The sequence below is a fragment of the Microcaecilia unicolor genome, chromosome 13 (assembly GCF_901765095.1).
Source record: "Microcaecilia unicolor chromosome 13, aMicUni1.1, whole genome shotgun sequence".
In the NCBI taxonomy this organism is placed as follows: domain Eukaryota; kingdom Metazoa; phylum Chordata; class Amphibia; order Gymnophiona; family Siphonopidae; genus Microcaecilia; species Microcaecilia unicolor.
In genome coordinates this window covers 70779373-70793733 of record NC_044043.1, presented here as the reverse complement: position 1 = coordinate 70793733, position 14361 = coordinate 70779373, and the positions used below count along the sequence as shown (strand labels likewise).

General features: G+C 41.2%; 1 protein-coding gene across 3 annotated transcripts in view; it reads left to right on the top strand.

Moving 5' to 3' along the window:
* DVL1 (dishevelled segment polarity protein 1) overlaps positions 1–14361 on the top strand; it is a 180409-nt gene that overhangs the window by 51432 nt on the left and 114616 nt on the right. For all 3 annotated transcript variants that reach the window (XM_030222264.1, XM_030222263.1, XM_030222262.1), the window contains exon 2: positions 9903–9972. In XM_030222264.1, coding sequence (XP_030078124.1) covers positions 9903–9972 — 70 coding nt within the window. The remainder of the gene's footprint in view (positions 1–9902; positions 9973–14361) is intronic.

The following is a 14361-nucleotide window of genomic DNA, read 5'->3' as shown; positions in this document are numbered from 1 at the left end:
TGTGACCTAATCAATTTTCGGAAATCACTGAAGACCTACCTCTTCAACAGAGCATACCATAACGATCCATCATATGAACTCTAAAACATTACCGCTTTATCTGTTATTCCAATTATGATCTCTTTATATTTTACTCCATTATGTTACCCATATGTCACGTCTGTGGTTGTGACCCCTCACAGCCTCTACCTGATGTCTGGGGGTCAGCTTCTGAGCTGGCTTCTGCCTATCCTTTCTGGAGTAGTTCTGTCTTTGGGAAGATCTGTTTCGGTTTCCTATCTCTGGCAGCCGACAGCTGGGTTGGCTCAAGGGCGGCAGCCATCTTGGATGGCTCAAGAGTGGTAGCCATCTTGGATAGCTCAAGAGGTACAGCCACCTTGGATAGATCATATCATAGGAAGCCATCTTGGAGTAACGAGGATAGGAAGGAAGCCCATATTTGGTCCTTAGAGATCTCCTGTGGGAACAGCCTCCATAGTTAGTTAGATTTGCTGCAGCTGCGTCTCAGGTGTGGATGGGCTTTATTAATCACCTAGAGACTGCAGTCCTTTGCCTTTGCATTGCGTCTAAGGTCCCAGGTATGTTGGTGCTTGTTGCACTCCTGCCTTGTTTGGTTTCTTGTCTGATTCTGCTGTCTGCCCAGACTCTGCTTGTTTCCCGGTTTATGCTACTGATTTGCTGCCAGCCCTGAACTCTGCCTGTTTCCTGGTTTATGCTACTGATTTGCTGCCTGTCCTGAATCCTGCGTGTATCCTGGTTTATGCTTCTGTCTGCTGCCTGCCTTGACCCAGCTTGAACCTTGGTTTATTCTTCTGTCAGAGGTTTGCCTTGCCTCTGGTGTGGGGGTGGTTTTGCCTGCCACTGCTGCTCCTCGGCAGTGGCCCAAGGGCTCACAACCCAGTTTCCTGTTTTGAGAACATGACACCATGTTCTTATGTAATTACTAATTTTATCTTTTATTCTGGTATGGCGATAGCCATGGCGGAACAATGCAAGCCACATTGAGCCTGCAAATGGGTGGGAAAATGTGGGATACAAATGCAACAAATAAATAATATAAATATTTATATAACCCTTTTAGGTTTTATTCACATTACTTAGTAATCATTTTTACATGTTTTCAGTTTATTTGTTTTTATCATTTATTTAATTTATATTGTAACAATTTTTTCACTTTTGGTTCACATGCAATTGATATATCTAAATGTTCAATCCGTTTCTATACTTTTACACATTTGAATATTTCTGTTTCTTTAGAATTGTTGATTTGACCCCTGATGCAGGCGTCGTGATACGCCAAAACACGGATCATGTCGGCTCCCTGCATATGTGTATCAATAAAGTATACTTTGATTACAAATAGTACATAAGTATTGCCATACTGGGTCAGACTGAAGGTCCATCAAGCCCAGTATCTTATTTCCAACAGTGGCCAATCCAGGTCACAAGTACCTGGCAAGATCCCAAAACAGTACAATACATTTAATGCTTCTTAGAAATTTGAGCTAATATCTGGAGTGAAGTCACCAAGGAAATCTACTGTAGCAGTGTTTAATTTTTGAAAGGGCAACTATGATAAAATGAGGAAATGGTTAAAAAGAAGCTAAAAGGATCGGTCGCAAAGGTTAGGACTTTAAATCAGGCATGGACGTTGTTTAGAAATACCATCATGGAATCCCAGACCAGATGCATTACATGTATTTACAAAGGTGGAAAAAGAGCAAATGACAGCCAGCATGGTTAAAAGGTGATGTGAAAGAACCAAAAGAACATCCTACAAAGAATGGAAAAAGGACCCGAATGAAGAAAATAAGAAGCAACATAAGCTCTGGCAAGTTAGATGCACAGCATCTGCTAAATGAGAGTAGGAAGACAAACTTGCTGCAAAGGCAAGAACTCACAGTAACAGCTTTTTCAGGTGCATCAGAAGCAGAAGTCCTGTGAGGGAATCTGTGGGACCGTTAGATCATGAAGGAGCAAAAAGGCACTCAGGGAGGATAAGGCCATAGCAGAGAGACTGAATAAATTTTTTGCTGTGGTCTTTATAGAAGAAGATGTAAGAGATTATCTGTACCAGAAGTTGTTTTCGAGGGTGATGATGCGTAGGAACTCTCGGTGAACCTGGAAAATGTACTGAGCCAAATTGATAAATTAAAGAGTAGTAAATCACCTGGACTGGATGGCATGCATCCTAGGGTACTCAAAGAACTCAAGCATGAAATTGCTGATCTGCTGTTGGTGATTTGTTAAAATTGTTTGTAGTACCTGAAAATTGGAGGGTGGTCAATGTAACACTGATTTTTAAAAAGGGTTCCAGGGGTTACAGACTGGTAAGCCTGACCTAGGTGCCAGGCAAAATAGTGGAAACTATTATAAAGAATAAGATTATGGAACGCATAGATAAACATGGTTTAATGGAACAGTGTCAGCATGGATTCAGTTGAGGGAAGTCTTACTTCATCAATTTGCTTCATTTCTTTAAGGTGTGAATAAACATGTCAATAAAGGTGAATCAGTTGATATACTTTATCTTGATTTTCAGAAAGCTTTTGACATGGCTCCTCGTGAGAGACTCCAGGGAAAATTAGAGAGTCATGGTATAGGAGGCAATGTTCTGTTGTGCCTTAGGAAATGGTTATTAGACTGAAAACAGAGGGTGTGATGGCACCTAACCATTACTCCTCCATTCAGGAAATCTAGACTGTCCCAATTTGATTGTCTGCACTTTTTGTCCTTTAGATTGTAAGCTCCTTTGAGCAGGGACTGTCCTTCTTTGTTAAATTGTACAGCGCTGCGTAACCCTGGTAGCGCTTTAGAAATGTTAAGTAGTAATAGTAAGTGAACATTTTTCTCAATGGAGAAGGGTGAATAGTGGAGTGCTGCAGGGATCTGTACTGGGACTGGTGCTATTTAACATATTTATAATGATCTGGTAATTGGAACAATAAGTGGGGTGATTAAATTTACAGATGACACAAAACTATTCATGCAGACTATGAAAAATTGTAGGGAGACATTACGAAATTGTAGAATTCACATGCTATTAATTTGATCATTGGGGTGTTGTTTCCCTGTTCTGTTTCAGCGCTAATTTTACAGCGCTGTTTGGAACAGCACCTGGAGACTGATCATCGTGCCCTAGGTGTCCTTGTAGACAATATGCTGAAATCTTCTGCCCAGTGTACAGCGGCGACCAAAAAAGCAAATGGGATGCTGGGAATTAATAGGAAAGAGACAGCAAATAAGACCAAGAGCACTATAAAGCCCTCTGTATCTCTCCATGGTACGACCTTACCTTGAGTGTTGCGTTCAATTCTTGTCACTGTATCTCAAAAAAAGATATAGCGGAATTAGAAAAGAAGAGTGACCAAAATGATAAAAGGGATGGAACACCTTTCATATGAGGAATGGTTAAATAGGTTAGGGCTCTTCAGCTTGGAAAAGAGACAGCTGAGGGGAGATATGATTGAATTCTACAAAATCCTGAGTGGTGTAGAACGAGTAGAAGTGAATTGCTTTTTTACAAAGACTAGGGGACACTCAATGAAGTTATATGGAACTACTTTTAAAACAAATAGGAGGAAATATATTTTCTCTCATAGTTAAGCTCTGGAACTTGTTGCCAGAAGATGTTGTAACTGGTTAACGTATCTGGGTTTAAAAAAGGTTTTGACAAGTACCTGGAGGAAAAGTCTGCTTTTCGATAGACATGGGGAAGCCACTGCTTGCCCTGGGATTGGTAGCATGGAATGTTGCTACTATCTGGGTTTCTGTCTGGCTTGGCCACTGTTGGAAACAGGATACTGGGCTTGATGGACCATTAATCTGACCCAGTATGGCTTTTCTTATGTTCTTATGTTTTTTGTTTTTTTGTTTTTAATTTTTTTTCTGGAAGTTCCCCTATAATTTCTATGGTTCAAATTTGTTGAGGGAAAGTTAAGAATTTTTGTTTAGAGGAATAAAAGTCTGTATAATTATTGGTGGTAATTGATGAGAGATTAGTCCAGATGACCTTTTATTTTTTTTTCTCCCTTGATGTGGACTACTGGATAAAATGTGATCTTAGCTTTATGGTATTTTTTTGTTTGTTTTAGAACAAAACATTTTTTGTCTATTTTTTCTTCATTGTATGGAGAGTTTTTTTCTAAAATTAAAAAAAGAATTGATCTCCCACCAGCAGCCACATACTTATTAGACAGGGCAGTAATCAAGTTCCTGCCTCTAGTTCTTCTTCTCCCTATGGTAGTGTTCTTTTAAAGAGTCACAATGATGTGTTCACTGTTGAGGGCCTGCTGGGAAGGAGCTGAGATGAGGCTTTCAGACTCCTTTTACCAAAATCCTCAGGTGTCCCCAAAGAGATGGAGTGGGAAGAAGATAACACAGAGTCTTAGAGCTGAGGTCACAGCTTCTTACTTCATAAGTTCTTAATTAGAAAGAGCTGTTTCGCAGAGCCTTTTAGTGGCTGTACAGTAATACCAAGAGACCGCTGGGAAAGCAGGAGTTTGAGAGTCATTGACGTTTAAGCCATAGTGTACAGAATACAAATATGGACCCAGGAAGGGAAAGAGACAGCGGCCTCAGAAATCCCAAATTAATAGCTATAACATTAAATGGAATTCAGATAATGACAGGCACAAGGAATTGTCTTTCCCTCCCTCTCTCTGTTTCTTCCTGCCCACCCGTCTTTGTCTCAAAGCTCAAAAGGTTGTGTAGACTGTTGCTTGTTTCGAATCCCAACTCAACCTTGTAACAAATCGCGTGTCTTCAACTTAAAACAATGGAAAATATATTTCCAGAACCCCTTTTCGGGTGTGTAATTCATTCACATCTATAACAACAACTGAATGGAGCCACACACTTTAACATTATGTCACAACAAGAATTATCCCTTAAATACACTCTTCATCTGTATAGAATGAGAAGCACTTTTCATCCAATATTGGCACTCCTCAGTTCACAGAGACTGTGCACACTTGTGTAAACACTGCACTGATGAGTGGTGACATGGAGTAATTTTATTATTAGACCTGTGCAAACTCCTGCACACAGAACTGGCTTACTGAAGCTGCCATTGTAAAGTTGGTGACAGGTCAGGGTCAGAGCTCTGGATATCTTTTGCTAGTTCCTCTGGTTTGATAGCAGTCTATGTACTTAACCCTTGCACTGCGTCCTCTGTAAAGGTATGTCATTATTTTGCCTGCTGGCACTAAAATCCTTTTCTTGGACAGAGGCACAGAGCATGGTATGCATGGCTACATCTTGATAACACACCATTCTCAGGGCCTGATTCATCAGCACACACCTTGCTCACACACTCGCAAGTATGTGTATTCTGAGAGACATGTTTAAATCTGTGCTTTCAGGATGGGGAGGGGGGGGGTAGGGTTCTCAGAACAAGTCCATTTTAGATATCCACCCTCTCTTCCATATGTCTTCAGGCTGGCTGCTGAAAAACAGATCCAAAATATATATGCTAACCAGAGGTCTTTGGTATTACCCATAAACAAATAATGGTTTACATAAAGTGGAGTAAATAATGAATATTTAATACCCAAACTAAATTGACGGTGTTTTTTCTGAAGGTCCCAGGCCCATGAGACTGACTGAGTTTGTTGGCATAGCTCCCTGATGAAGCCAGAGGAGATGAAACCACTGGCCAGGTCAGAGCTGTGAGATAAGGCATTATGGCCCCCTTTTACTAAGATGCACTCACGTTTTTAGCGTGCGCTAAAATTATAGGCGCGCTAAAAGTTAGAGACACCAATAGGAGAAGTCCCTGGTGGTCTAGGAGGAAATTGGGCAATAACAATGTCTACTTGCCTCTGCCTGGTGCCAGCCTGCAGTTCAAAATGTCTGCTGTGACTTCTAGTGTCAGCCTTGCAGTACTTGGAGTATTGTGGTACTTGAAGGTAATAGCTGCTGCGACCTCTAATGGACGTGGCATCCATTTTGGACTGCAGGCCAGCAATGGGCAGGTGTGAATGGGCATTGCTTCTGCCCAATTTCCTCTTAAACCACCAGGGACTTCTCCAGGTGGTATGGGGGAACCACCTGACTTTTTTTTGTTTGTTTTTTAGGTCCTGGCTGAATATTGGCTGGGTCCCACATAAACTCCGGCGGCTAACACTGTTGAATTAGCCCCAGATACTCAGTGCAGTTGCTTGGACACTGAATATCCAGGACTAATTCTGCCCTCAGCTGTCAGCATTTATTTATTTATTTTGTGCATTTTTGTATCCCACTGTTATCCAAAAACAAGTTTTGGTTCAAAGTGGCTTACAATTTACATTTGGTGAGATTACAATTGTGTTTTATAGTTGGGACGAGGAGAGGATGTCGTTAACTTGTGTAGTTATTTGTAAAAATTTTTGAAGAGGTAAGTTTTCAGTTCTTTTCTGAACTGAAGATAGTTTGTGATTCTTCTCGTGGCTTTTGGTATTGGGTTACACCATTTTGAGCCTAGGTAACTGAATCCTGCTGTGTAAATGGTCTTATAGTTTATGTTTCTGCAGTTGGTTAAATGGAGAAGGAAGTAAATAAAACGCTGACTGCTGTAGGCTGAATATTGACTGAATAATTTTTATCTTTGTTTTGCTGTTTTTTTTATATCACTGTCTGGATCTCTTTCTGAGGATATGGTGCAGAATATAAAGATGAGTTGCTGTCTTGAGAGGCATGTTTGTGCCCTAAACCTGGATCTTTGGCATACTGGTAATGGGCTGGGCGTGATGCAGTGAAGATATGTAGGAGAGTAATAAAGTTAACATGGTGGAGATCTTCAATTGCTCACTTGTTAATAAGCCTGCTAATAAGTGGGAAAGCGCGGGGTATAAATGTTACATTACATTAATGGGGAGGTAGAGAGATAAATGCTTGACCACAGTCTCTGAGGGGTGTGAAAGAGAAGTGGGGGAGGCAAGTCCCTAACCAGAGATTTTGGTTTGGGATCCAGGCTGCAAACTTTTCCCACGATGAGCCTGCCAGATGTTGGTTTGCTAAAATGACAGAGAACTGCAGTGTAATGAATGAGGAGCACCAAGCCTCAAGGCGGCTTCCTCTACATTTCTGATAATTTTCTGAGCAGATTAGAAGTCAGCTTGACAGAGAACCCCAACGTTATGCAAATCCTGTACAGGAGAGACACCAGTTCATCACCCAGTCAATTTAAAGTGAGAGCACCCTTATTTCTCCCCACCGTCATCATAAAATTCCAGTGTCTGACATCATGAGTTCACACCGTCCAGGAACCCCTAAGATGCTTGTCAGAAGCTCAGACACATTTGTAGGATTCTAAGACTGCAACAGAATGCAACATGCACAGAGCAGAACTGCCAGAGTGGGATAGTATTGTGTTTCCCCAAACCGCTGCATTTTTAAAAATCTTGGTGCTTAAAGAGAACATTTAAATATCAGATTAAACCTGAGGAAAGTTTGCATTTTGCATCCTACTGCAACGCTAGAACTACTTCTTAAAAAAAATATTATTTATTTATTAGGATTTATTTACCGCCTTGTTGAAGGATTTCACTCAAGGCGGTTTTCAGCACGAATAAGTCAGACATAAGCAATAGACAATTACAGCAGTAAAAATATTCATGTGATTCGTTTGGTGTAATCAAATTATGTTCTCTTAGGATAGCTTGTGGTTTTTTGGAAAATTTTGACTGGCACTGTGTGTCTCAGGGTTTGTAATAGGGTTGTGTATCAGCACACGTTCAATTTGTTAGTGAACTTTAAACAAATTTAGGAGCTCTTCTAATAAGGTGCGGTGAAATCTGGACAGTTTTATTTATTTGTTGCATTTGTATCCCACATTTTCCCACCTATTTGCAGGTTCAATGTGGCTTACATAGTACCGTGATGGCGATCATTCTAGCACAGGGCTTTCCTGTGTATGAAACCCTGTTTACCACGGCCTTAAAGTTGGGCTTTTTCTTCTTTTTTTTTTTGTGTTAATGTTGCATTAGTGTGTGGCACCTGCAAAAAAAAATATCATAAGAGCACTCACTGCTTCCAATTTAGGAGGCACTAACTGCTCCCGTGTTAACCTTGCATTATCTAGCTAGCATGTGCTAATGCAAACGTGCTAGTTGGATAATGTGGGAATGCCCATTACACCCCCCCTGTAAAATAAATAAATATTTTAAGAAAATAGTTAATTCATACGTAGTACATGTAAACAGGCGTAGCACTGCAAAATGCGTTTTAGGGTAACCTATTGTACCTGCCCTTTAGTAAAAGGGCCCCTTAGTGAGCATAAAATTGATTTTAAACATGTTAACCTACAAATTAAAGCACATAAAGTTCATCTGTGCATATGAAAATATTTTGATGAATGTGTGAAATGAACTGAAAAGAATTCTGAAAATTGTTGGGGGGAGGGAGAAGCATATCCATAATTTGTAGTTCTGGTTTTCTTAGTGAGAAATTGTGACTGGTAGTTCTGAAGCCAAGTGGAAAGCAATATTACATCCCAAAGTACAAGGACCATTCTCACTACCTCTGGGATGCTAAAGCAGTATAAACCAATAGTGACAGCACTGATTGACACTCTGGGGGTGATTCTCAGGGATATTCTGCAGATAAAACAGCCCATAGTAATGAGCTCGTTGAAAAGAGCTGCCCCTATAAATGGGTAAAAGGAAGCACATGAGGACCCAATGCACATAATTTTGCTTGCATAGAGCAAACCCTCGGTAAAAACAGGTGCAGATACGCTGGTACTTTTTCTCTTAGTATGTGCATACTTTCAGAATATTTGTTCAAAGTGCGCAGATATCCACTGCCTCTGGATTCTGCAGCTAGGTGGGTAGTTTACAAATTGGACTTTCACTAAACTGAGATCCCAGTACAGTGGTGAAAATTCTGTGTGTCCAAAAATTGGCATGTGAACCCAGAAGAGAGCCACTGTCAGGACTCAGGCCCAGGAGGAGCTGCTTTCACTAAGTCCTGCTGGGTATGTCCCTTCCTGCACGGAAGAGAGGCAAGAAACAGGGAAGAGAGACAAATAAAAATAAGATGCAGGGAAATGTTTTTATTCTGACTTCTAAAAGTATTGGCTATTTTTCTACCTCTGCATGTAATACCCAGCTGCTTCCTCCTGCTAAATGAGCCTTCACATAGTATACATACAACTTCCCAAGATTTTTCCTCTGTTTTAGGTTTCCTGCCAACTTATTTTAGTCCAATCCTTGTAGCAATTGTCCTAGGCTGGGGGCCATGCTCCAGGGAATATGCAATCACAGACCCTAAAGATGGCCTCTAGGTGTCAGCATTGTGCAGTGTTTATAACTCCTGTCTCTTCCTCTCCAGGGGCTGTGAAATGCTGTCTCTGCAGTATCTCCAGCCTCAATGGACCTGAGGAGTAAAAGACTTGAACTGTAAACTGAACCCAGCTCCTTCTGCATGGCAGTATGCAACATTTCCGTCAAACCAGCAGGCCAGTTCGCACTTAACAATTCGAACATTTTAGAGGAATGCATTGTGCATCCTCTGATGTGAGACTCTGACTTATGACCCTGATCCATATGTGTGTTCCTTCTCTCCCCCCGTTTCAGTAGCTCTGTTAATATTTTCATTATAACTATTCATATTATTACTTAATGGTGAACCAGGACAGAGTAAAGTGATTTGTCCATGGTCACACAAAGTCATGAGCAGAAGCAGGATTAATTTTGAGACTTGGAAGTTTTGGAGGGAGCTGCCTAAACATTTTCAGAAATGGTGGCTCAATTGTGAAGACAGTGTTTGAATGGGTAGGTGGTGCTCATTGTGACTTATGGTTTTGTATACAGAACATACAGCTTCTATTAGAGTTCATGGGCTTGTCAAGTTCTCAGAACATTTCAGTGGTGTCAGCTGACAGGCATTGATTCTCTCTTTGTCACTCTTCTATTTTGCAGGGTTGTCAAGGAAGAAATCTCTGACGAGAACGCTAGGCTCCCATGCTTCAACGGCAGAGTGGTGTCCTGGGTATGTGTCCCTCCCCCATCCTGTACATCATAATGTCTGCTCCTTTTTATTGATTGGGCTGTTTGTGAGGTTCCACTGCTGAATAGTGAGGTACTGAAAAGGCCAGAGAAGCTGTCGAGGCAGTGGACAAGGAGCAAAAGTGCTGAAGTTTAGGATGGTCTGAGGCACCAGTTTAGTTATTAGAAGAGACAAATACCATGCAATCATGGGAATGCGATCTAAATGCCCAACTAGATGAAAAAACTTGGGAAAAATTTTGGTTTAAAATTACTCATACCACCAAATCAGCGTCCATTTCACAATCTATGTTCTACTTAGCACACAGAGCCCTATGGACTCCTGCTAAACTTGCCAAATTGAACACAATAAAACCAAAAAACAGTGTGAATAAATGCTGGACCTGTGAAAAAGATGTTGGAAATCTTAAACATATCATCTATTCTTGCCCATATATTCAAGAATATTGGAATTCTGTATGGGACACAATATCTTCCACCTTGAATATTCAAGATGTTTTATCATATAATATAGTTATATGTGGATCACTAATATTACAATCATCAATAGACAAATATCAAGCACAATTACTGGATTTAATGGTACATCAAGCCCTTAGAACACTTTTCTTTTGTTGGAAAGATCTTGACAAAGTAACTTATTTATCATGGTGGAATTCTGTGTGTATTTTAGCTAAATATGAATATGCTGCGGCTGAAAAACATAACTCACTTGTTAAGTACAACAAAATATGGTCTCCGTGTCGGGTCATCTTCATGTACATTGTTATTTTTTAATTTTAAGTGAATAATATACAAGTGTTGGTATCCTCATCCATTCTCCTCACTTTTTGTTTTATATCCCACGGTTTCGTGAGGGTTTTCACCTCCTTTTTTGTTTCTCCTTTACTAAACCCACTTCCTAATAACCTTTGTCAGAATTGAAATTATGTATTACTCCTTTGACTTATGATTATGATCTGTTATCGAAATAATCCCTGACTTGCCCTAACTTGAACATGTATGCTGATGCTTGTTACTGTTAACTTGTTAAGCTGGCTAATTGCTTTATTTTAGCCATTTGTTATCATTTATAAAACACAATAAAAATATTGGAACTAAAAAAAAAAAAAAGGATGGTCTGAGGCACCAGTTTAGTTATTAGAAGAGACAAATTTAAAATTTTTTGAATAAAGTAAAATACATACACTTATCTGTGAACACTGCCAATAACTCTTATGAACACACAAACATTTTTATTTAATATTATTTGATATTATATATTTAATATTTATTTAGGGGATCTTTTACAAAGGCATGCTAGTGTTTTTAGCATGCACTAAACGCTAAGATGCCCATTATAGTGCAGCACATTTTGTGGAACACACAGATTGGCTGATGCTATGAGCAAAACTAGTTTATCAGTTGGTGCATAGTTTGGGAGGTAAGGAGAGACACTGCAGTGAGCTTTGAAATGCTCAAGTCCCACTTCCCACCCCCAGTAGAAGGACCAAATGAATCTCAAAATGACATTTTATACAGTTTTAAAAAGTGTACATGACTTAATATACAAATATATGTAAATGTGCCACATAATTGCTGCAGAATTTTGAAGAATCTTCTGGGTTAACTTTGGGGGTGGGAATAGGGGTTGTTTCTATAATCAATAAAGCAGTTTAGGCTTTCATTTGAATGAAAGGCTCTGCATTGGTTCCTGTAATAATTATTCTCCGAGGACAAGCAGGCCTATAATTCTCACATATGGGTAACTTGGAGTCCGCGTTGCCGGTCTGGAGTTTGTAACAAGTGAGAGCGCGTGACCAGCAGTTCTCTTTTTTTCAGCTGGTTCAGACATTTGGTCTTTTTGTGCCTTCCCTTTTCTTTTATAATAAATACCTCTATCATAGTTTGTCTTTATTTCATTCCTTCCCCGTATTTTTATTAGATTATTTTTTTGCCTTTTTTCTTTGTTTTACTGCACTAGCTAGGTTACATTTAGGCCTGAGCTCTGGCTGGGTTGTTCCCTCTTCTCTTTTCTGGTGGTGTTCCCTTTTTTAGTACCATTGAATTGTTTGATTTGGCCACGTCTGTTTTTCTTTTCATGTCATCGAAGGTTACCAGTGGCTTCCAGCACTGCATTCAGTTCAACAGGACTATCTCTGGCAAAGACACCATTCTTGGTGTCTAGTGTTTGGGGCCTAATCATACCCCTGCAAACTGTGTTCTCAGTCTTTGTATGAAGAAGAGAACACAGTTGGCCAGAGAGGCTCAGAGAGAACAGATTTTTGGAGCCAGGTCTGAAACCTCTACGTCTGTGTTGGCATCAGTGTCTTCAGTGTCAACATTGGGTGCGTCAGTCCATATGGTTGCGAGACCCTTGCACACTGGGAGTGACCGTGCATCGAGTGGGTCTCCACCTGCCTCAATGCAGGCCACCTGGGACCAATCAGCGTCGGACCTGACCCTGAGGTAACGAGAGGACTAAACGTCGTCCTCTTTGGCAGTCGGCTCAGACACTGGAAGAAGTATTGGCATCGATCTCTCTCGACGCATGGTGCCGGGAGCACCAGGGTACCGAGGGTTTCACCGGTCCCTGAGAAGTGTTGGTGCTGAGAGGACTGCTCCCCCTCCATACAGGAGGTGCTGATGCGTAGGTCTTCACACAGCCAGGACCAGGAACCCGTTTCGACCCCGCAGATTCAGCAGCCTGCTTCTACAGCGGTACGCCAGCCTTTCCTGATGTTGGCCGTCGATGAGCGCCTCTAGGTCTTGCTCCCTGAGCTGTTGGTGGGGTACTTGCAAAGTGCATGGGCATCTGGGGTGCTTGTGCCAACCATGCCTCTTGCTACATTCCCCCATGTCCATCAGCCTGTGGTGAGGTCTCTGACGTCGATGGCGCTTGCGGTCTCTGCATTGATTGCTACCCGTGTTGGAACACCCTTGATGTCGGTGGAGGAAACTTTGCTGGAGTCGAGACTGTAGCCAATACCTCGACACCCCTCTCGCGGTCATGGTACCTCTTCGTTGAGGCAGGATTGGTCTCAGCCCTCCCACGAAGAGATCTTGACTGACACCAATGAGGAATGCTTATGGGACTCAGAAGAGGATCCCACGGTACTTCTCAGAGGAGGAGTCCTATGGCATCCCATCTGATCCCTCAGGAAAGGAGGAAGTCTCCACCTGAGAGCCTTTCCTTCCCCTCTTTTGTGAAGGAGATGGCAGCTGCCATCCCAATTCATTTGAAAGTGGAGCCCAGGCTAAGATGTTCAAGGCCCTGGACTACGACAGTCCTCCTAGAGAGACTGTGACGGTTCACTTCATGAGATTTTACAGGACATTCAAGTGACGAACTGGGAGTCCCCTTTGTTCGGTCCCTGTCCTCCCCAAGAAGATTGGCAAAAGAAAACTCTCAAAAGAACACAACAACTATAACTCTGTGAGGTGCATTTGTATTGTTTGAAAGGGTAAGGGGGAAACCTCTGATTCAAGCCCAACCGCCAACCCAATAGCTATAGGTTAATAACAAGGGTGGAGTTTTTAGGTATGTAAATGTTGGGTATATTTTTAATCATAGGCAAAAAAACCCTTAGATACATAAATGCTATCTCCACAGAGTATATGAGGGATCCAAATAAAACATGAAAGAATCAAATCCAAACTTAGTTTTCAAGTGCGAGTTCAGGGAAATGTGTGAGTCATTGGTTCAGCATGCTGACTGTGGCCATATTTTCGCTAGAGAAGTGCTGTATCAAGGTGTGAGTAACCTTGAAAAAAGATAAAATGTTAAATCAAAAACATGATATCTAAAAAATGTGATACCTACAAAGTAAACATAGCTCAGTAGAAGACCAAACTCAAGTCTATTCAAACTGTGCAATAAGTGAAAAACACTGGATTCTAAAAGATAAAATTATTAAGAAGTCATTGAAACAGGAGTACTTGCCAGAAGTAATCACTCAGGAACAAACTTCCTGCTCGCTAGTCCCTGGCAAAGATGGCTGCTAGGTTGTAATTTAATGAATCTTTTGCCTGAAACACGTGATGTCACATCCTGTAGAATAGTGCAGGGCAGCTATTCTCTATCTGCCTAAGAGTCACTTAAAGGGATAGTCACCTAAAGTTCTAAAATCATTTAAAGGAGTATGGTACTAAATCCTAAAGTGAAATAGTTATTTATACAAAATCAAACAAATCTTTACTCTCTTTCCTACCTCTCTCCTTTTTTAAGGGAGGGGGAAGAAGGGGGGGAGGGGAAGGAGGGGATGTTCAGTTCAGGTGGATAGACAGGAACAGTGTTGCCAGGTGGGCGGTTTTACCGCCCAATTGGGCGATTTTCCGCGACCCGCCACGGGAAATTTTTGCCCGCGGTGGGTCGCGGTTTTTTGGGCTTCTT